Raw genomic sequence first — 21,659 nt, forward strand, 5'->3', positions numbered from 1 at the left:
AGCACACCAGGCTTCCTTGTCCTTCCCTCTCCCAGAGTTTGCTCAAACTCATGGCCATAGAGTCAGTGATGCTATCTGACCATCTCATCCTCTGGCAACCCCTTCTCTGTTTGCCTTCAATCCTTCCCAGTATCAGGGTATTTTCCAATAAGTCAACTCTTCGCATCAGGTGGCCAAAGTATCAGAGATTCAGCTTCAGTCCTTCCAATGAATATTAAGGGCTGATTTCCTTTAGGACTGATTGGTTTGATTTCCCTGCAATCCAGGGGACTCTCAAGAGTTTTCTCCAGCACCATAGTTCAAAGGCATCAATTCTTCAGTGCTCAGCCTTCTTTATGGTCCAACTCTCATATCCATACATAACTACTAAAAAAAAAAATCACAGCTTTGACTATATGGACCTTCATCAGCAAAGTGAGTTATCTGCTTTTTAATAAGCTGTCTAGGTTTGTCATAGCTTTCCTTTCAAGGAGCAAGCATCTTTTAATTTTATGGCTGTAGTCACTGTCTGCAGTGATTTTGGAGCCCAAGGAAATAAAATCTGTCACTGTTTCCACTTTTTCCCCTTCTATTTGCCATGCATTGATGAGACTGGATGCCATGATTTTAGTTTTTTTAATGCTGAGTTTCAGGCCAGCTTTTTCAATAATTGTTAGGGAAATACAAATCAAAACCTCAATGAGATATCACCTCACACCTATAAGAATGCCTATTATCAAAAGGACAAGAAATAACAAGCCTTGACAAGGATTTGGGAGAAAAAGGAACCCTCATACACTATTGCTGGGAACGTAAATTGGTGCAGGCACTATGGAAAACAGTATGAAGATTTCTCAAAAATTCAGAACAGAATTACCATATAAACTCAACTATTCCATAGTTGGTATTTATCCAAAGAATACAAAAGACATTAATTTGAAAAGATATATGCACCCATATGTGTTCCCTACATCATTATTTACAATAGCCAAGATATGGAAACAAAATTAAGCGTCACTGATAGGTAAGTGAATAAAGATGATCACACACATACATATACACACACAATGGAATACTACTCAGCCATAAAAATAAATGAAATTTGTCATTTGCAACAATGCATATCATCTCTGAGAGTATTATATTAAGTGAAATAAGACAGAGATAGACAAATAGCATATGATTTCACTCATATATGAAATCTAACACACACACACACACACTAAAATAAATAAATTCAAACTCATAGAGAACAGACTGGTGGTCAACAGAAGGAAAGGTTTGAGAGGGGGCAAAAGGGATGAAGGGGTCAACTGTATGGTAATGGATGGTAGCTAGGCCTTTTGTGGTGATCATTTTGTAGTATATACAGATATCAAATTATAATGATATACAGCTGAAACTTAAAAAACATCATATACAAATTTTACTTCAATTAAGACCCCCCCAAAAATCAATGAAAACCAATTTTCTATTTGAAATTTACAATAAAGAATGCTGTGTGATTAAGTAAAATAAACAAATGAATGACATGAATCAATGCATCATGGACTTTCCTGGTGGTCCAGTGGTAAGAATCTGCTTTCCAACGCATGGGGCATGGGTTCAATCCCCGGTAAGGGAACTAAGATCCCACATGCCACAGGGCAACTAAGGCCACACACTGCAACTCGTGAGTGGCCCACAGCAAATACTGAGCCCACCTGCTCTGGAGCTGACACGCCACAACTGGAGAGACGCCCCCACGCTGCAATGCAACCAAGACCTGATGCAGCTAAATAAATAGAAAAATTTTAAGTGAATCAAGCATTTTAAAAAGGGGAGACTGGAGGAAATCAGAAACAAAAAAATAAAACACATATAGAAAACAAATAGCAAAATGGCACAAAAAAGTCTTTCTCTACCAGTAATTCTTTAAATGTAAATAGATTCACAATAGTATAATACAGTCATACAACAGAATACTATTATTTGACAATAAAAAGCAGTGATGCACTGATACATGCTACAGCATAATGAAAACATTATGTTAACTGAAAGAGGCAAGACACAAAAGACTGTACAGTGTATACTTCCATTTACATTAAATGTCCATAACAGGCACATGTATTCTTGGACACGACTGAAGTGACTTAGCATAGCATAGCATTCAAACAGAACAAGCAGATTGGTAGCTACCAGGCTCCGGGGCAAGGAGACAAAGCTAGTGAATGCTAAAAGGTAAGGGTTTTCTTTTGGAAATGATGAGAATGTTATACACTTTGTGGTAACGGCCGTACAACTCTGAAAACTACTGAATTGTACATTTCAAATGTGTTAATTGTTTGGTATGTGAACTATATATGTCAATCAAGCTGTCTTTTAAAAATATATATTTTTACCTGTGGTAGATGTACCAGTACTTTTGGCACAGACTAAGAGCTAGTTATGAATGCCCCACCTCAGATCTGCCAAAACAGAACCCAGATGAGTCCAGCTCATATTAAAAGTTAGGATGCACTCCCCTAGGGCCATTCTATGTTACAGAAAGAAAACAGCCCTGAAAGCTCACACAGTTAATTCATTACATAAGAAGTCACATTTTATTCTTTTAATTACTTTGCTTGCAAGTTGGTGTCTCCCAGTAGAAAGGGCACAAAACTGTCCTTTGCATTTCCGAACTTTGAAATCTGAAATAGCAGTCTATACACGGTACTCAACTATTTGTTGAATGGCTAAAAAAATGACCTCGTAACACAGACTGATTTCTGACGAGAGGGACAACATTTTGCCTAAATATGCTAGCAAATGTTAGAAAAAATTCTCTTTTGAAAAAGAAAAGCAAATCAAAGCAGAATCTGTTTTGTCAGAATATCAAGTTTTCCACTGAGTAAATGGAGAATTTACTTAGTAACTGAGGAAGTCAGATGTTCTGACATAGAAAGATAGCTCCACTAAATGGAGTTACCCAACACAGAGGAACCTGCTTGCTAGTGGTTATTAACAAAAGAGCGGCCAAGAACGTGAGCCTTACAGAAAGGGACATAACGCATAACTGAGGTTTCAGTCAGAGACTACCTCTGACCGTAGCCAAGGGAGGTCTGTGCTTATTCAATTACGCTCATTGTCTTTGGTTTTTACTCGCCCTGGGTACTAAGGAACAACCCTAAAGACACCAGAATCTACTCAGTGAGCCAAACTATTGTTCTATAACAAACTGCGTGGATTCCTGAAGTAAAAAGGGTCTCTACGCAATGCCAACTGGCAGGTTCTACATTTAGACTTCCAAGCCTGGCCCAAGTCGATCTTGACTCCTTGTGGAAATATCCTTTCTGCGCAGATCTGAAAGGTCTGATCTAGTGTCATAAAAATGGCTTTCTGGCTCTCAACCACATAAGTGGTAGTTGTCTAATAGAAGTTTGATACAATTAGAAAAACATCCTATCAAAAATTGGGATTGGGAAAAAAGAAGTAGCAACTGTACCCTGTGTGTAGATTGTGAGGACGGTTTCAAAGAATGATATGTGGCACATAAGCCACAAAAGAAAGTGTCAACAGAATTGATCTTTCAGAACTCCAAGTACAGAAAAATCTTGGTGTATTTCAGTCAACGTTTTGGGGTTAGTTAGAAATTTTCAGCTAAGAGGTAAAATATTTTCAACAGTCAAAAGTAACCTGCTTTTCCTCTATTACATTGTTTTCTCTTACAAAGAATTCCTTATTCAAATACTGATACAGACTTTACCTGGAAGATTATGAAAAGTATTTTATGCTTCCAAAAAGGCAAAATGTACTACTATACAAATACATGCAGTCTATAAGACTGCTTTATCTAAAGTCACTATCAGACCAATCCCTCAAAAGTGTTAGTTGCTCAGTTGTGTCTGACTCTTTGTGACGTTATGGACTATAGACTGTCAGGCTCCTCTGTCCATGGAATTCTCCAGGTAAGAATACTGGAGTGGGTAGCCATTCCCTTCTCCAGGGGATATTCTCTACTGAGGGATCAAACCCAAATCTCCTGCATTGCAGGCAGATTCTTTACCATCTGAGTAACCAGGGAAGCCCAATCCTTTGGCAGCCACCAATTAACTGGCCAGGATGCCTCTTTTCAACTACTATTTAAAAATTAAAATAAAAATCCTTCGGTAAAAAAACTAGAAAACATGTCCATAAACTCAATTCCTCTAAATTTTACTATCCCAGCTCCATGAACAATTCTAAGGTTCCGATACTGGTAAGGTTACTGCCACCAACACATATTCACTCTTTCCTTGGCTATGGAAAACTGACTCAGGCAAGAAAACACAATACAAAAATCTTTAAGTTATCAATATTAATCTTCTTTAAAAGGGGTTTTACAAAAGATAGGTTCAGCCTGCTATGGACTGAATTCTGTCCCCCTAAAATTCATGTTGAAGCCCTAAACGCCAATGTGAGGTGATGGTAACTGGAAATGAGGCCTTGGGAGGTGATTAGGGTTAGAGAAGGTCACGTGGGTGAGGCCCACATAATGGGATCAGGGGCACTGTCACACGAATGGAGATCACTCTTTGTACCATATGAAGATATAGCAGAAAGGTTGAAAGACAAAGAGAGCCCTCACCAACAACCCAATTCTGCCAGACCTTGACTGTGGACTTCCCACTGTTCAGAAACAAACAAAATAACTGTCTGTTGTATAAGCCACCAAGTATATCATATTTATTACAGCAGCCTAAACTGACTTAAGACACAGCCAAAAAACACCGGAAAAAAGTTATATAGCAGTCAGGTCACTGAACATACCGACAATATGCTACTGCAGGCCCAAGTAAGAATTAGAGCTAAAATATGAACCAAAGAAATTATGACAGGAACCCCCGAGTTGCGACGGTGACAATGCTGAAGTGGCAACCTTGGCCACAGTCCACGTCCACAAGAAAAAGATTATACAGCAGAAGTCCTGGGCTTGCTTTTTCCTAAGTGAAATCCAAGTTCTTTATTGTGAGAAATTAATAATATCCCAAGGCTGAGGAGTCTTCTGTTTCCCTTACACTTTAATGAAGAGTTTGTTTCATATATAAAGTTGATACAAAAGTAATTGCAGTTTTTGTACTGTTATAATATGTCATTTGATATTGGAATACATTCTTAATAAAAGTGATTGTTATACATTATTTTAATGCACATTTCTTGCTTTATGCTTTCTTGTTAGTGACATTATTTGTTGTTTATTTTGTATCTTAAACTAGGGATTTGTGTTAGACAAAAAGCAAATTCAAGTGATTTTCTTATTTGAGTTCAAAATGGGTCATAAAGCAACATCAACAATGCATTTGGCCCAGGAATTGCTAATGAACATACAGTGCAGTGGTAATTCAAGAAGTTTTGCAAAGGAGACGAGAGCCTTGAAAATGAAGAGCTTAGTGGCTGGCCATTGGAAGTTGAAAGTGACCAACCGAGAGGATCATAGAAGCTGATCCTCTTACAACTACATGAGAAGTTGCTGAAGAACTCACTGTCAACTATTTGACAGTCATTTGGAATGTAAAGAAAACTGGAATCTGAAAAAAATCCAATAAAAGTTCATCGGTGCCTCTTGAGCTAACCACAAATCAAAAAAAAAATCATTGTTTTCAAATGTCATCTTCTCTTATTCTATACAACAACAATGAATCATTTCTCTATTGGACTGTGAGATGCAACAAAAAGTGGATTTTACATAACAACTGGCAATGACCAATACAGTGGTCAGACCTAGAAGAAGCTCCAAAGCACTTCTCAAAGCCAAACTTCCACCAAAAAAAGGTCACAGTCACTGTCTAATAATCTGCTGCCTGTCTGATCCACTACAGCTTTCTGAATCCCGGTGAAACCATTACATCTGAGAAGTATGCTCAGCAAATCCATGAGATGCACAGAAAACTCCAAGGCCTGCAGCTGGCACTGGTCAACAGAAAGCACCCAATTCTCCACGACAATGCCCAAGCACACATCGCACAACCAACACTTCAAAAATTGAATGAACTGGGCTACAAAGTTTTGCCTCATCTGCCATATTCACCTGACCTCTCACCAACCGACTACCACATCTTCAAGCATCTCGACAACTTTTTGCAGAGAAAACGTTTCCACAACCAGCAGGAGACAGAAAATGCTTTCTAAGAGTTCGTCAAATCCCGAACCATGGATTTTTACGCAAAGGAACGTTTTCATTTTTCTTGTTCAGTCAGTAAGTCCTGTCTCTCTGCAACTCCATGAATTGCAGCATGCCAGATCTCCCTGGCCTTCACTATTTCCCAGAGTTTGCTCAAATTCATGGCCATTGAGTCGGTGATGCTATCTAAACATCTCATCCTCTGCCACCCCCTTCTCCTCGTGCTCTCAATTTTTCTCAGCATCAAGGTCTTTTCTAAAGTGTCAGCTCTTTGCATCAGGTGACCAAAGTACTGGAGCTTCAGCACATCAGTCTTTCCAATGAATATTCAGGGTTGATTTCCTTTAGGATTGACTGGTTTGACTTCCTTGCAGTCCAAGGGACTCTCAACAGTTTTCTCCAACACACAATTCAAAACAATCAGTTCTTCAGTGCTCAGCCTTCTTTATGGTCCAACTCTCACACCTATACAAGACTACTGGAAAAACATAGCTTTGACTACATGAATGTTTGTTGGCAGAGTGATATCTCTGCTTTTTAATACACTGTCTAGGTTTGTCATAGCTTTTCTACCAAGGAGCAAGCATCTTTTAATGGCTGTAATCACAGTCCACAGTGATTCTGGAACCCAAGAAAAGAAAATTTCTCATTGTTTCCACCTTTTCCCCCATCTATTTGCCATGAAGTGATGGGACTGGATGCCATGATCTTAGTTCCCTGAATGCTGAATCTTAAACCAGCTTTTTACTCTCCTCTTTCACCCTTATCAAGAGGCTCTTTAGTTCCTCTTCACTTTCTGCCATTAAAATGGTATTATCTGCATACCTGAGATTGCTCATATTTCTCCTGGAAATTTTTATTTTAGCTGTGAGTCATCTAGCCTGGCATTTCTCAGTCCAACATTTTGCAACAGGAATAAACAAACTTATTTCTCCTTGGCAAAAATGCGTTGACTGTAATGGTTCCTATTTTGGTTAATAAAGATGTACCTGAGTCTAGTTACGAGGAATTAAAATTCAGTCCGAAACCGCAATTACGTTTGCACCAACCAGCTAGCCTTAGATAATCATTCACCACAACCATATTCAGCATACAACACAACACTCCAATAAGCCAGTTTAATTACATCAAAGATAGCAATCTGTGTCTAGAAAAAGAATGTACCTCATTAGCTTTCTTATGCCTTCAGTCAACACATTTAAGTCTAGAAAAAAAAAAGGCTCAACTCTTTCAGTAAAGTTGCCTCAATCTACTGTCAAAGTAGTTGCAAAAACCTGCCTGTGGTACCAAGTAGTAGGTAAAATGAATAGGAGAGAGAAGTTATCAAAAGGAATTAAAGATGGTCAACTATATATGTAAAGTGGATTAACTGAAACAAAATCAACCTAAGCAAAGCACTGCCAAATAAAACATGAGCTGATGAAGTGCTGAAAAGCTAACAGATGGGGGGAAACAATCACAACTAATCAAATACTCCACAAAGCATATATTTCTCAATTTTATAGCATCAAGTGTTAAAATGTAGAAAGTATTCTCCTATTAAATTCACACTGTATATTTAATATATTATTTGCTGAATGGATAAAATATGTACGAATCCATATTCTGACATTTTTCTACATGCATGAGATAATTTTAGTTATTTGAGGTAATTCTCAAGTGCTGCTGCCCTTGCGTGCTCAGTTGTGTCTGACTCTTCTCAACACCATAAACTGTAGCCCACCAGGCTCCTCTGTCCGTGGAATTTTCCAGGCAAGAAAACCTGAGTGGGTTTCCATTTTCCACTCAAAGGGAATCTTCCCAATTCAGGGATTGAACCTGCATCCCTTGTGTCTCCTGCACTGGCAGGTGGATTCTTCACCGCTGCACCACCCTTGTGTAAATGAAAGCACTTAAATACTTTACCAAATCAAATGGTGTTTTGAAGTTTCTATGTCATTATACTGTAATGGGAAACATTTTCTTCTATCTATCCCAGTGAGGAAGTCTGCTTCTGAATAAGAAAAGAAGCATTCCAGAACAAATGGTAACCAAAACTTCCCAGGTTCAAATAAGGGTTCTTAGGCAGAGAAGAGGATTTATATTAAGTGACAGGCCTACTACATCTCTAAGGAAAAATAATTCAAGGTCTTTTCATTAACTAAGTATCAAGGATAGGAGGAAGGGACAAGAATGAGTAAGAAAGATATAGAAAGACCTACTAAGGGGAGAAAGAAGGTAATAAAGTAAAATTAACATTCTCAATACTTACTGTATTGTATTATTTCCACTCAACAATTAAAGCAATCTGATATCTTTCAAAGAATAAATTTTTAAGTACTTGGAAAAAAGACTTCTCTCTATTCCAGAATTAAATGAAGCTTGTACTTATTATAATTTCAAATGTCCTTCAGGCTTTCCATAACCTCCATATGACAACACTCATGTTTTGGGACACATTCAGTTCAGTTGCTCAGTCATGTCCGACTCTGCGACCCCATGAATCGCAGCATGCCAGGCTTCCCTGTCCATCACCAACTCCCAGAGTTCACTCAGACTCACGTCCATCGAGTCAGTGATGCCATTCAGCCATCTCATCCTCTGTCATCCCCTTCTCCTCCTGCCCCCAATCCCTCCCAGCATCAGAGTCTTTTCCAATGAGTCAACTCTTTGCATGAGGTGGCCAAAGTACTGAAGTTTCAGCTTTAGCATCATTCCTTCCAAAGAACACCCAGGACTAATCTCCTTTAGAATGGACTGGTTGGATCTCCTTGCAGTCCAAGGGACTCTCAAGAGTCTTCTCCAACACCACAGTTCAAAAGCATCAACTCCTCAGCGCTCAGCTTTCTTCAGAGTCCAACTCTCACATCCACACATGACCACTGGAAAAACCATAGCCTTGACTAGATGGTAGGTATTCAAAGAATGAAAGCTCCGAACATGTCAATTGCTATAGATGAGACTGGTGTGGCTCATGGACTGAGGTCTCCTTTCACTAGGTGCCTAACTCTGCCCCTTCAATGTATCCTACACCTAGTGGCAAGATTAAAGGTAACATCATTGCCAGCTGGTTATGACCTTCAAAGACAAATCCCAACCAATAAAATCTGAAGCAGAGCTTGGTTTCCAACACTCCACTGGATTCTGATTCCACCAGATATGTGCTATCTACTCCTAACTACTCCAGCTCTGGATCACATACCAGAACACTCACGGTGATTCTGCAGATTCTATTTTCTGCAGCTCCTCCATCTCTACCCAGTACTACCCTTTGACTGGGCTTCCCCAGTGGCTCTGGCGTAATGGTAAAGAATCCGTCCGTAACACAGGTGACTTGCAGGAGACTCAGGTTCAATTCCTGGGTTGGAAAGGTCCCCTCGAGAAGAAAATGGCAACCCGCTCCAGTATTCTTGCCTGGAAATCCCCATGGACAGAGGAGTCGGATGAGCTACAGTCCATGCATGGGGTTGCTAAGAATTGGACATGACTGAGCAACTACACAACCACCACCACCTGTCAATTATCACCACCAAACCAATTGCTGCCTTGAGGCATTCTCTCATTTCACTCCAATCAGAAGTAACCTCTCCCTTACCGAAATTTTCTACTCCATTTTTTGTACTTCTCTTTCATTTACCTAAGAACTCTATCACACCTTCTCTGTGTTTCCCACAATGCATAATACTCCCATAAAGATCTACCGATTCACTACATGGACACCTCAAGAGACTCTATGAGAAAGACGTATAATTAAGGGAAAAAATTTTTAAATCATGTTTAGATATGTCACTTTTTTATACCTACTTTGATAATCTCAGTGTTTTCAGTGAATATTTAACACATTTACAATTAAAATAAGCAATAATACAGTGGGATTCTATACATCTTCCTACTATTTGTTCTCCACTTGAGCCAACTACTTATTCTATATTCCTATTTCTGTCCTTTTTTGTCCTTCTGTCCAAAAAATATTCCTATTTTTTGCCTTCATTTAAATTAAAAAAAGTTGTTTCTTTTCTTATACATTTTTAAAAATTTTAAGTATAGTTGATTTCAAATTATAGTATCAGTTCAGTTCAGTTCAGTCGCTCAGCCTTGTCTAACTCTTTGCAACCCCATGAATCGCAGCACGCCAGGCCTCCCTGTCCATCACCAACACCTGGAGTTTACCCAAACTCATGTCCATCGAGTCGGTGATGCCATCCAGCCATCTCATCCTCTGTCATCCCCTTCTCCTCCTGCCCCCAATCCCTCCCAGCATCAGGGTCTTTTCAAATGAGTCAACTCTTTGCATGAGGTGGCCAAAGTATTGGAGTTTCAGCTTCAGCATCAGTCCTTCCAATGAACACCGAGGACTGATCTCCTTCAGAATGGACTGGTTGGATCTCCTCGCAGTCTAAGGGACTCTCAAGAGTCTTCTCCAACACCACAGTTCAAAAGCATCAATTCTTCGGTGCTCAGCTTTCTTCACAGTCCAACTCTCACATCCATACATGACCACTGGAAAAACCACAGCCTTGACTAGACAGACCTTTGTTGGCAAAGTAATGTCTCTGCTTTTTAATATGCTATCTAGGTTGGCCAGAACTTTCCTTCCAAGGAGTAAGCATCTTTTCATTTCATGGCTGCAGTCACCATCTGCAGTGATTTCAGAACCCAAAAAAAATAGTATAGTTGATTCCAAAGAACAGTTAAGATCAAACCAGTCAATCCTGAAGGAAATCAACCCTGGATATTCATTAGAAGGACTGATGCTGAAGCTCCAATACTTTGGCCAACTTATGTGAAGAGCAACTCACTGAAAACGATTCTGATGCTGGGAACGACTGGGGCAAGAGGTGAAGGGGGAGACAGAGGATGAGATGGTTGGATGGCATCACCAACTCAATGGACATGAGTTTCAGCAAACTCTAGGAGATAGTGAAGGACAGGGAAGCCTGCGATGCTGCAGTCCATGGCGTCACAAAAAGTCAGACACAATTTAGTGACTGAACAACAATACAGTTGATTTTAACGTTGTTTTCATTTCTGCTATACAACAGTGATTCAGTTATACATTCTATTGTTTTTCCTATTCTTTTCCATTACAATTTATCACAGGACACTGAATATAGTTCCCTGTGCTATACAGTAGGACCCTGTTGTTTACTCATTCTATGTATCATAGTTTACATCTGCTAACCCCAACCTCCTGTTCCATCCCTTCCCTAAACCCCATGCCCTTGGCAAATACAAGTATGCTTCCTATGTTTGAGTCTGTTTATTTCAAAGACAGGTTCATTTGTGGCATATTTTAAATTCCACATACAAGCAATATCACATGGGGTTACATATCTTTCTTTTTGCTGCAAATGGCATTATTTCATTCTTTTTCATGGCTGAGTAGTATTTTATTGTATATATGTACTTTCATTGTAAACAAATATCTATCCATTCCTGTGGATATGGAATGGATTAGGACATTTAGGTTGATTCCATGTCTTGGCTATTGTGAATAGTGCTGCTATGAACACAGAGGTGCATGTATCTTTTTGAATTATAGGTTCGTCTGGATATATTTTTTAGCCCCTTGCACCATATGAGGACATAGCAAGAAGGCACCAGCAATGAACGAGGAGGAGGGTCCTCACCGGGATGCAACCATGCTGGTCCCCTTGATCTTGGACTTCCAGGTGCCAGAACTGTAAGAAGTAAATTTATCTCCGTGGTAGTTTGTTAGAGCTGCTCGAACAGACTAGGACGTCAAACTCACCTCAAACAAGCGCAAGTCAGCAGGAACCCTGTCCCCAACTGAAAGGCAAACTGTATCACCTGGAACTAAGTCTCGTGCAAGTGTATGCTCCAATTTTCCTTCACGCACACTGTAACATAAAATAGAAATAGCCGCAGCTGAAGAAAGCAAGCAAGACCACTTACTTTAAGAAATTCCTTCTAGTGGGCTTGCCTGGGAAAAATACATTGCATTATCACACAGTCACATACAAAAGGTATCTGCTAAATAAATCCATGTCTCAATAATCTAAATAAAATTAGAAGTAACAAAAGTTTTAATAGTACAACTTGCTATAATGAATAGAGCATGAATTTTTCATGTCAGATTAATGGCTTCTACCTTATGTTCAGACCATCTTGGGCCACAAGGTATATTGTACTAGTCACATTTAATTTCTACTTTTAAGAGTAGAAATCCGTTATCAGAAACAAGGATCATACCAATGGCATTCTGGTGGCATAAGTTTACTTAGTTCTTCAAGAGATTTTTCTGAACGATATTCCTATTTAAAAAAAAAAAAGAATATTAGGAAAAATATTTATAAAGAAACACAATAAGCACATTCTTAAGAACATATGCTATGTTAGACTTAAACATTTACCTAAACCATTATTTTAACATTTCTCCAAATTTTTATCTTTTGTTTACTTATACTCCCATGCAAAAGCACTTGCCCTTTATTAAATAATGTTAAATCATAGTGACCAAACAATCTTTTATAATTAAATATTCTCAACTCTATATTTCAATATTCAGTGTACAAACCTACGGTCAAGTTACTGATAAGAAAGTGAAGAAAACTAATACTAGTGTAACCAAAGAGTATATAATTTTCAGTCATTAAAAGTTAAGATTACTGAGCCTCATAATTAAGATAATTTTACTTTCAGTGTTTAATGACCAAGGAAGTCAGACAATTAAATGCAAATACACTGGCACTGAAGATTCACGCCCATGGCAACTGTAAAGGTTTGTGAAATAAGTCTGTGTAGGAGAAACATGAATTAAACAAGGAGACATGGCTGCCTTACCCCAAGAGACATGTTTCCCAAGACTCTGAATCACCCAAAGGGGAAATTGTCAGGAGCCCTAACTCTGTGAGGCTCAGTCTTCCTCCATCCATATAATCACAGCTGAGAGTCAGAGACATCCTTCAACACACTATACTGTTCAGTCCAACTTCCATGGACTGTCTCACTCCATGCAACATCACTGCTATTTTTGTCTCATTCTGCACTAAGTACACCAACCTTTTGATCTAAGGTTAAAAAGGGAGGAGAAGGAGTAGGGAGAGTAATGGAAGTGAAAGTTGGGGTGGGGGGAGTTCTGAAATGACTGCAGTGCTAGCACTAATCAAAACTGCACATTCATCACAAACATTTTCAAATAGAAAATGCAAAGTTATATAAGAATAACTTAGAAATAAATCTGTCTTTACTACTAAGGCAAGAGGAACAAATGTGAGAGTAAGGTAAATCTGTAAATATAAAAATCACAAGACACCCAGTGCAATATACAGCATAAGGAACATTATAATTTTGTATGGGGACAGATGGTTACTAGACTTATCACGGTGATCACTTCGTAAGGCATACAAGTATCAAATCACTATGTAGGGCACCTGAAACTAACAATATTGTATGTTAACTATACCTCAATTTAGAAAAAAATTACAGACACCCCTCCCCTAACTATACTAAGATATTAAGGAATTTAGAAGTTTTCCAAAAATTCCATAAAAGGCTAGAAAATACTCACCAGTCCTAGATTCTAGTCATGTAAGACATAAAAGCTGCCCTATCTTTACCTCCCTCTTTAAACATCTTAGCCTTTACTCCCTACAACTACAAAGATATCACTATATCAAAATGATCCTTCAACATACCACCAAAAACTTGACAGCCATCTCAAATGAACACCTAAAAGTTAAATTTTAAATTTACTGTAAAGGCAGCATCAATACGTAATTATACAGAACAATTAGCTATTTTTATGGCTGCAAGGAGGTATAACAGGGATGGGAAATGGAGATTAGAAAGGATAGTGGAGTCATATATAAACATTAAAAGACTATAAAAAGCACTCTTCTAAAATATAGGTAAAAACACAAATATAAATAATACTAAAAAATGAAGACTTTCTGAAAGATTTCTGACAGTTTTCTGACAAAGCATTAATGTAAGTTCAACAGAGAGTAAATAAGACCCTTGTAGAGAGGACTTTTAATTGTCACTTGTAGAATATTTTGTTCTGTCATAAGCACATTTGGGGAAAAGGCTCACATCTGTATAAAAAAATCAGAACTACCAATCTGAAACTGGGCTTTTGATAAATGTTTCAATTTGTTCTTGAGTTTTCCTTCAAACGGACCTATCATAAAGATACTTGGCAGATGGTTTCAGTCATTAAGATTTAAGGTGTGCAACACCATTTTTGGTCAAAGTCCGTACAATGTTAAAATCGTCATTTTGTGGAACTTTTTTTTGAGGGTAGGAGTTATTTACCAAGCTACTAAGGTCTTTGATGTTGTTGTTGTTTAGTCACTAAGTCATGTCCAACTCTTCTGCAATCCCATGGACTGCAGCCCCCCAGGCTCCTCCATGGGATTTCTCAGGCAAGACTACTGGAGTGGGTTGTCATTTCCTTCTCCAGGGGATCTTCCCAACCCAGAGATCAAACCCTGCATCTCCTGCATTGGCAGGCATATTCCCTACCAGTGAGTCACCAGGTAAGCCCATAAGGTCTTCCATACAAAATGATAATTCTGTAAGAATTCTTATGAGGCAAGCCACTCCACACGTCTGTAGCACCACTAGTGACGCAAAAGCATTCCAGCTACTGGTCCAATGGGTCGGTCATACCATGCAAATGACCATGAATGAGACCCAGCCTGGAATGACCTCTGCTAAACTAGCCCTCAACCTGCCTTAAGGTAATTTTTATGTTAAAACATAAAAGAGCATTTCCTAGATACAGGATCCCTGATGGTGTACTAAAGCAACTCACAAAGCTGTTGCAGATAATCTGATTCCAACCGGCATTTTTACACTGGGTGGCTATAAAACAAATTACTAAATTAGAGATTATCACAGGACACCTGCATGATGACAGGAAATATCCAAGGAATATATCACAGATGCGAAAATAACCACAGCCACTTAAAATATGCTCTTTCGATTATAAACATGAACTTTAAATGACACATTACAGTTTTCCTTAAACTAGAATAATTCTTCTAGTCTTATTAACGATGCTTCAAATTTTTAACCATCAAATGACACCTGCCAACATTGTTCTAAAACCTGCAGAAGTTATTAGATATTTAAAGAAACATAAAACTAAGCCCATGTTTTTATTTATGTCTACACTGCTGCTGCTGCTGCTGCTAAAGTCGCTTCAGTTGTGTCCAACTCTGTGCAACCCCATAGACGGCAGCCCACCAGGCTCCCCGGTCCCTGGGATTCTCCAGACAAGAACACTGGAGTGGGGTGCCATTGCCTTCTCCACTAGTCAATAGAAATTCAGACATTATCTCTACAATATTCACATTAATTTTTTTAAACAGGGTTCCTTTTCATATATTTTCTTTACTGTCTCAGTGCCTGTGCTGAATGGGGGAGTTCGATCCAGATCAGAACATCCCTTCCATGGATGAAAAGGAGTCTGAACCCTGACCCAATTTTTTAACTGGAAAACATTTAAAAGAGTATTGCTGGATTTTACTTCTATTTCTGTACTTTTTGTTTCCATCTGCTTCAGTTAACTTTAAATAGAAACACCATCAAATAGAAAACTAGATTTTCTTCATGCCACTGTCTATATCAAAGCAGTCGTGTTGGTTCCACAAACTTCCTTTAAGAGTTATTGTTTCTGAAATTATTTCAAAAACACAGAGCAAATTATTCTGAACATACCCATCCCCCAATAATTACACATTTTAACATAAACCAACTTGATGTTTTGAAGCAATTAACTAAAATACCATTTTATGATGTTATCAAAATAGACGTACTCACCTGAACGAAGGCGACCGTAACAACGATAAGTATTGCCTAAACAAGACAAAGAAACAAGTTTTTTAAATCAGACACTGCAACTTCTGAAATAATTATTAAATCATATTTTATTTTTCTGACTCTGCAGCCCCAAGACACCAGACACTAAGCACAGGAGAGCCAGGGAAGGACTCACAATTCTGCCTTGAGGCCTAGGGGTGGAAAAACCCACAGCTGACAGGAGTCTGCCTCCCCAGGATTGTTTCTTAAACGCTTTGATCTCAGGATCCCTTTACAAACTGAGGACCAGCTTTTGTTTATGTGACTAATAGCTACTGATATTTACCATATTAAATACTTCTTTAATTACTGGGTTTTAACTTACTAAAAAACGTAAGCCCATTACATGTTAACACGTACAATATTTTTTATGAAAAACTCTTTTGCAATCCCACAGATTGTAGCCAACCAGGCTCCTCTGTCCATGGAACTTCCAGCAAGAATACTGGAGTGGGTTATCATTTCCTTCTTCAGAGGATCTTCCCAACTCAAGGATGAAACTCATGTCTCCTGAATAGGCAGGCAGATGCCTTACCACTGAGCCACCAGGGAAGCCCTATGAAAAATATATCCCTCCCCAAAATTGTGAGAAAAGTGGCAGTGTTTTCAATTTTTCTATCGTTGGTGTCCGCTTTAATACTGGGTTGGCCAAAAAATTCATTTGGGTTCTTCCATTCTCCTATCTGCTTCTGCATTTAATTTACTGACATATGTTAATTTGGCTAAAGCATATGAAAAAAATTCAACCTCATACAGATACTGTTGGAAAGGGAGGAGTTTATTTTAAAAGCCTTTTCAAATAATCGTGGTTTTTATTCTTAGCTACTACACCAAAATTAGACAACTGCTAGTAACTTTAAAAGTAATGTGCAATGTAGAATCTAAAACTAGATCAGTGAACTTTTCATAGTCTGTTACATTAGAATCAGTCTCCTTACTATTGTGAATGAATATTTTGTATCATCATGCACAGGTCATTTAGAAAAGGTTGATTCACTGGGTTATTCAAATCTTCCAAGTGTTGACACATTTTATAACTGTTAAAAAAAAAAATCACATTCACTGAAATCCCTACTGATCTCATTAGAATAAGGTCTTAAAATAGGGGAGCTATCCTGCATAAAAATTTTGCAAAGTTCTAGTTACTACTGAAAGCTTGAATTTTACTATTGGTAACAAATTCTGTCAGTTGTTTCTCTTGTAGTGAAAGGTTATTTCACTCACTTTCAAAAAAAAGTATGCCAATTATTCAAGTCTTAATAACCACAGTTTGTGTATCAGTCATTCTTTGGAGTAAAAGGCTAGTTCACTTCAGCACACAACCTTTCCTTGGGACAATCCCCATACGTCAATGAGTACTTCATATTTCATCACAAAGAACAATAAAAAGGTATATACTTAAGGATCAAAATTCAGTAAAATTAATTTTTACTGTTTTATCGAAAACATTACTAAGAGAAACAGTGAAAGAAAACAGTAAGTACGAAACTGCTCTCTGTCAAAGAGTTAACTTACAGCTCCAATTACTAAACAGTTTACTAGATAGGTGCCACTATCTTGATTCAGACCGAAGCTCTAATGGTTTTACCCACATCACTTTTGCTCCATTAATGCAAATGTCTATAGCAAAAAGACAAATAACATTTTAGCTTTATGAAAGTAGTTTTGGCCTCACATGCTCCCTAAAAGAATCTCATAGACTCCCAGGAGTCCACAAACAAAAGCTGGAGACTTTGAAGCTCTGTGTTCATTTCTCCTGTGCAGTTAAGCAAAACACATTTGCTTTAATCAATGCTTAGACTTACTATAAAATTTTATACTACAATGAAACAGAGGGGCAAGAAAAAAAAAAAGATGTAAACTAAAATAACCTAGCTGGAGAGAACAAAATCTTACATAGTAAATATACAGTGCATTGTTAAATATTTTTAATTTCAAAAATGTCAGGCTTCAGTTCACAACTAGTCAAACATACTCTCAATTGGAAAGTAAAAGAAAGTAAATATTTAATTGGAAAATTATTATAAAATGTTTCACATCTATGAAATTATCAGGTTGTTAAATAATTTCCAAGGGTGCCAATCACAAACCCTTGAACATTACTTGAGATCACTGCAACTAAAACCAGAATCTAAAAAAAAAGCAAACCTGAAGAAAACAACAAGGCATCCCTCAATTCATTTTCTAAAATAAAAGCCAATCCTAATTTATACAATTAACTATCAATTTAAAAATACATATATTTTTCTTACCACAGTGATACTGACAGCATCATCAAACTGATGCATTAAAACACTGATGACTGCAGAAGCCAGAAGCAGCATAATAAGGGGATTTTTAAACTGAAAGTGAAAACAAATAGCAATTCAACAGTTTTGCATGAATGATAGTTGTATACCATCCAACAAAAGCCTTAAAAAAAGAAAACAAATATCACAGCATTATTATGTAAAACTAAGAATTGACCAATTCTTAGAATACACATGTATTTTTAGTACTTATTAATTTAACCAATAAGCTGTTCTGAATTTCTATTGGGTCTAGAATAAATGGAAAATGACTTTTAAGATAAAGATTTATATTAAGCACTGGTTAGAATACCTAAATTATGAACTTCAAACACTCTCATCAATCCTGTATTTTAAGTAAATGGACATAAATTACAATTCTGTGGTTTACTCACCCACCACAGGAACAACCAGATCCCACCCACCAGTGCAACTAAGAGCATACCGTAAGATCCTCGCCACAGAAGAAGCTGAATATTTTCCCAACACTGGTTTCCCTGACATCTAGCTAGCAGAGACAACAGTATCTAAAGAAATAAAAACCACAGCACCAACTCAATCAAGAAGCTCTTAAAACAAACAAGCATCAGAACAACCCCAAATCCTTCCAGTTGGACATTCAGTTAAACATCAGAGCTCTGCTGCTGGATTGCCTTCCTCTGATGAAACGCTGCCAATAGCTGTCAAAGCTGCAAGGTCACTTTGCAAAGAATCCATCACAGCGGATAGCCTCAGCCTCTGGATATCATTAACTCTGAAATTAGACACCACCACCTCCTACTTCCTTTATGGTTCCATTCCCTGGCACAGCATTTAGAACTCTGCTTCACATCAGAATCTTGTGAAGGCCTTCCAGCAAATGTCCACATTCACACCACAGCAAACAAATCAGAATCTCTGGGCACAGGACCCAGGCTTTAGCATTTTTAAAGCATTCCCCAAAGTCACTCTAATGCACAGAGGACTGAAAATAACTGCTCTAACAAAATAAAACTACATCTGCAATGTGGTTCAGGGTTTACAAACCACACACAAACTGAGTCAGAATACCTGTGTTTGAATCCAATTCCTTGATTTTTTAAGCCCCAGAGGTGCTTCATCTACTAAAATACTACCTTGTACTAAAAACTGTGTAAGGATTAACCAAGAACGTATATTAAAGCACTGTGTAGACTATAAAACCCGCCAACGTTAGCTGTTATTATCACACTCTGAAAGCAAGGTCCACGATCATTTCATTTGCCCCTAAAAAAGCTGTGCCGTGGTACTAAGGACACTACCTGATAGATGGCAGGCTCTAGACAAACGTCTGTAGAACAACAAAGATGCTGTTCAATGTAGAGGAATGAAGAGTCGCTCAGTGCTTTATGATTAACAACTGATATTCAATGCTAATTATAGCATTAATAATTAATGCTAATTATTACTTAACTATATTACAGGCACTATTTCGTTTCATTCTCACAGCAATACCATGATGCAAGTACTCTGACTCTGAAACAGGATCAAGAAAGTAAAACATTAAATCATATTACCCAGTGATAAGTCAAATCACTGTAATTTGTAAATCCAGAATAAACTTCCTGAAGTTCTGGATGATGCGGAAATACGGTAAAGGTGAGCATAGAAAAATACATTAAAAAATATTCCATTAAAAACAAGATGGACACAAAGTTTGTCCCTAAAAATTCAGTTTTTCTACTTTAGACAAATTCATTTAACAACAGGGTAAATTTTGGTTCATTAACAAGCAAGGCCCCATAGAAAAGTTAAACATAGATTTTGTAAAAAAAAGAATCTAAAGATTAGAAGGCATTACAAAGTTTCTTTACTAAAAAGAATCTGTTTGACAAAACGAACTCTACTAGCTAAAAATTGGCCACAGGAAGTTTGTAGCTTTTCACTAACATGCTTATTATCAAGGTAAGAAAAACCCTACAGCAAATCTTTCTGAAAAGATTAAGATATTAATAAAATATAATAGGTTGGTGCAAAAGTAACTGCAGTTTTGCACTGCTTAACTTTGCCATTTGACATTGGAATACATTCTTAAATAAATGTGGTTATGTTATACATCATTTTAATGCACATTTCTCACTTTGTTTTTTTGCTAATGACTTATTACTTGCTATTTATGTTTATTTTAGACTAAGGAAATGATGTTAGACAAAAAGCAAATTCGAGCAATTTTCTTGAGTTCAAAATGTAAAGCAGCGGAGATAGCTCACAACATTAATGATGCATTTGACCCAAGAACTGCTAATGAATATACAGTGCAGTGGTGGATCAAGAAGTTTTGCAAAGGAGACAAGGGCCTTGAAGGTGAGGAGTGCAGTGACTGGTCATCAGAAGTTGACAACGACCAACTGAGAGGATCACTGAAGGTGATCCTACACAAGAAATTGCCAAAGAACTCAACACTGACCATTCTATGGTCATTCAGCATTTGAAGCAAATTGAAAAGGTGAAAAAACTCCATAAGTGGGTGCCTCATGAGCTGACAGCAAATCAAAAAATCATCATTTTTAAGTGTCGTCTTCTCTTTTTTATGCAATGAAAACAAAGCACTTCTTGATCCGACTGTGATGTGTAACAAAAAGTGGATTTTATATGACAACTGGCAACAATCAGCTCAGTGATGGACCAAGAAGAAACCACCAGGGAAGCCACAAGAAACTCCAAAGCACTTCCCAAAGCCAAACTCGGACCAAAAAAAGGTCATGGTCACTGTTTGTTGGTCTGTTAAAGGTATCATTCACGACAGCTTTCTGAATCCTGGCAAAACCATTACATCTGAGAAGTATGCTCAGCAAATCCATGAGACACACCAAAAACTACTACGCCTAAAGCCAGCATCTGTCAAAAGAAAGGGCCCAATTTTTCTGCACAACACCCGACCTCACAGTGCACAACCAACACTTCAAAAGTTGAACAAATTAGGCTACAAAATTTTGCCTCATCCACCATATTCACCTGACCACTCATCAACTGACGACCACTTCTTCAAGCATCTCAACAAGTTTTTGAAGGACAAATGCTTCCACAACCAGCAGGAAGGAGAAAATGCTTTCCAAGAGTTTGTCATATCCCAAAGCATAGATTTTTATCTTACAAGAATAAACAAACTTATTTCTCATTGAAAAAATGTGTTGATTGCAATAGTTCCTATTTTGATTAATAAAGATGTGTTTGAGCCTAGTTATAATGATTTGATATTCACAGTCTGAAACCGCAATTACTTTTTCACCAACCTAATAATTAAAAATAGCTATTTTCTATTGATAGCTACTATCTCCTAAGATTATTATCTCCATTTTCTAGTTAACACTCAGAGGATAATAAGGGACACACAAGCTATTAATAGTAATAAAGAAAGGTGGAATTTGTAACCAGGCAGTCTGGATTGCCTTTTGCTAATTTTCTAAACTAGTCATATTACTTTAAAAAATACTAACATTTCTATAATA

General features: G+C 37.7%; 1 protein-coding gene across 5 annotated transcripts in view; it reads right to left on the reverse strand.

The window, feature by feature from the left end:
- ATP2C1 (ATPase secretory pathway Ca2+ transporting 1) overlaps nt 1-21,659 on the reverse strand; it is a 154,640-nt gene that overhangs the window by 54,671 nt on the left and 78,310 nt on the right. For all 5 annotated transcript variants that reach the window (XM_061421518.1, XM_061421527.1, XM_061421554.1 and 2 more), the window contains 4 exons: nt 18,157-18,246; nt 15,866-15,901; nt 12,290-12,351; nt 11,829-11,937 (listed from right to left, as the gene is read on the reverse strand). In XM_061421518.1, the coding sequence (XP_061277502.1) occupies nt 11,829-11,937; nt 12,290-12,351; nt 15,866-15,901; nt 18,157-18,246 (297 nt within the window). The remainder of the gene's footprint in view (nt 1-11,828; nt 11,938-12,289; nt 12,352-15,865; nt 15,902-18,156; nt 18,247-21,659) is intronic.

The sequence above is a fragment of the Bos javanicus genome, chromosome 1 (genome assembly GCF_032452875.1).
Source record: "Bos javanicus breed banteng chromosome 1, ARS-OSU_banteng_1.0, whole genome shotgun sequence".
Lineage (NCBI taxonomy): Eukaryota > Metazoa > Chordata > Mammalia > Artiodactyla > Bovidae > Bos > Bos javanicus.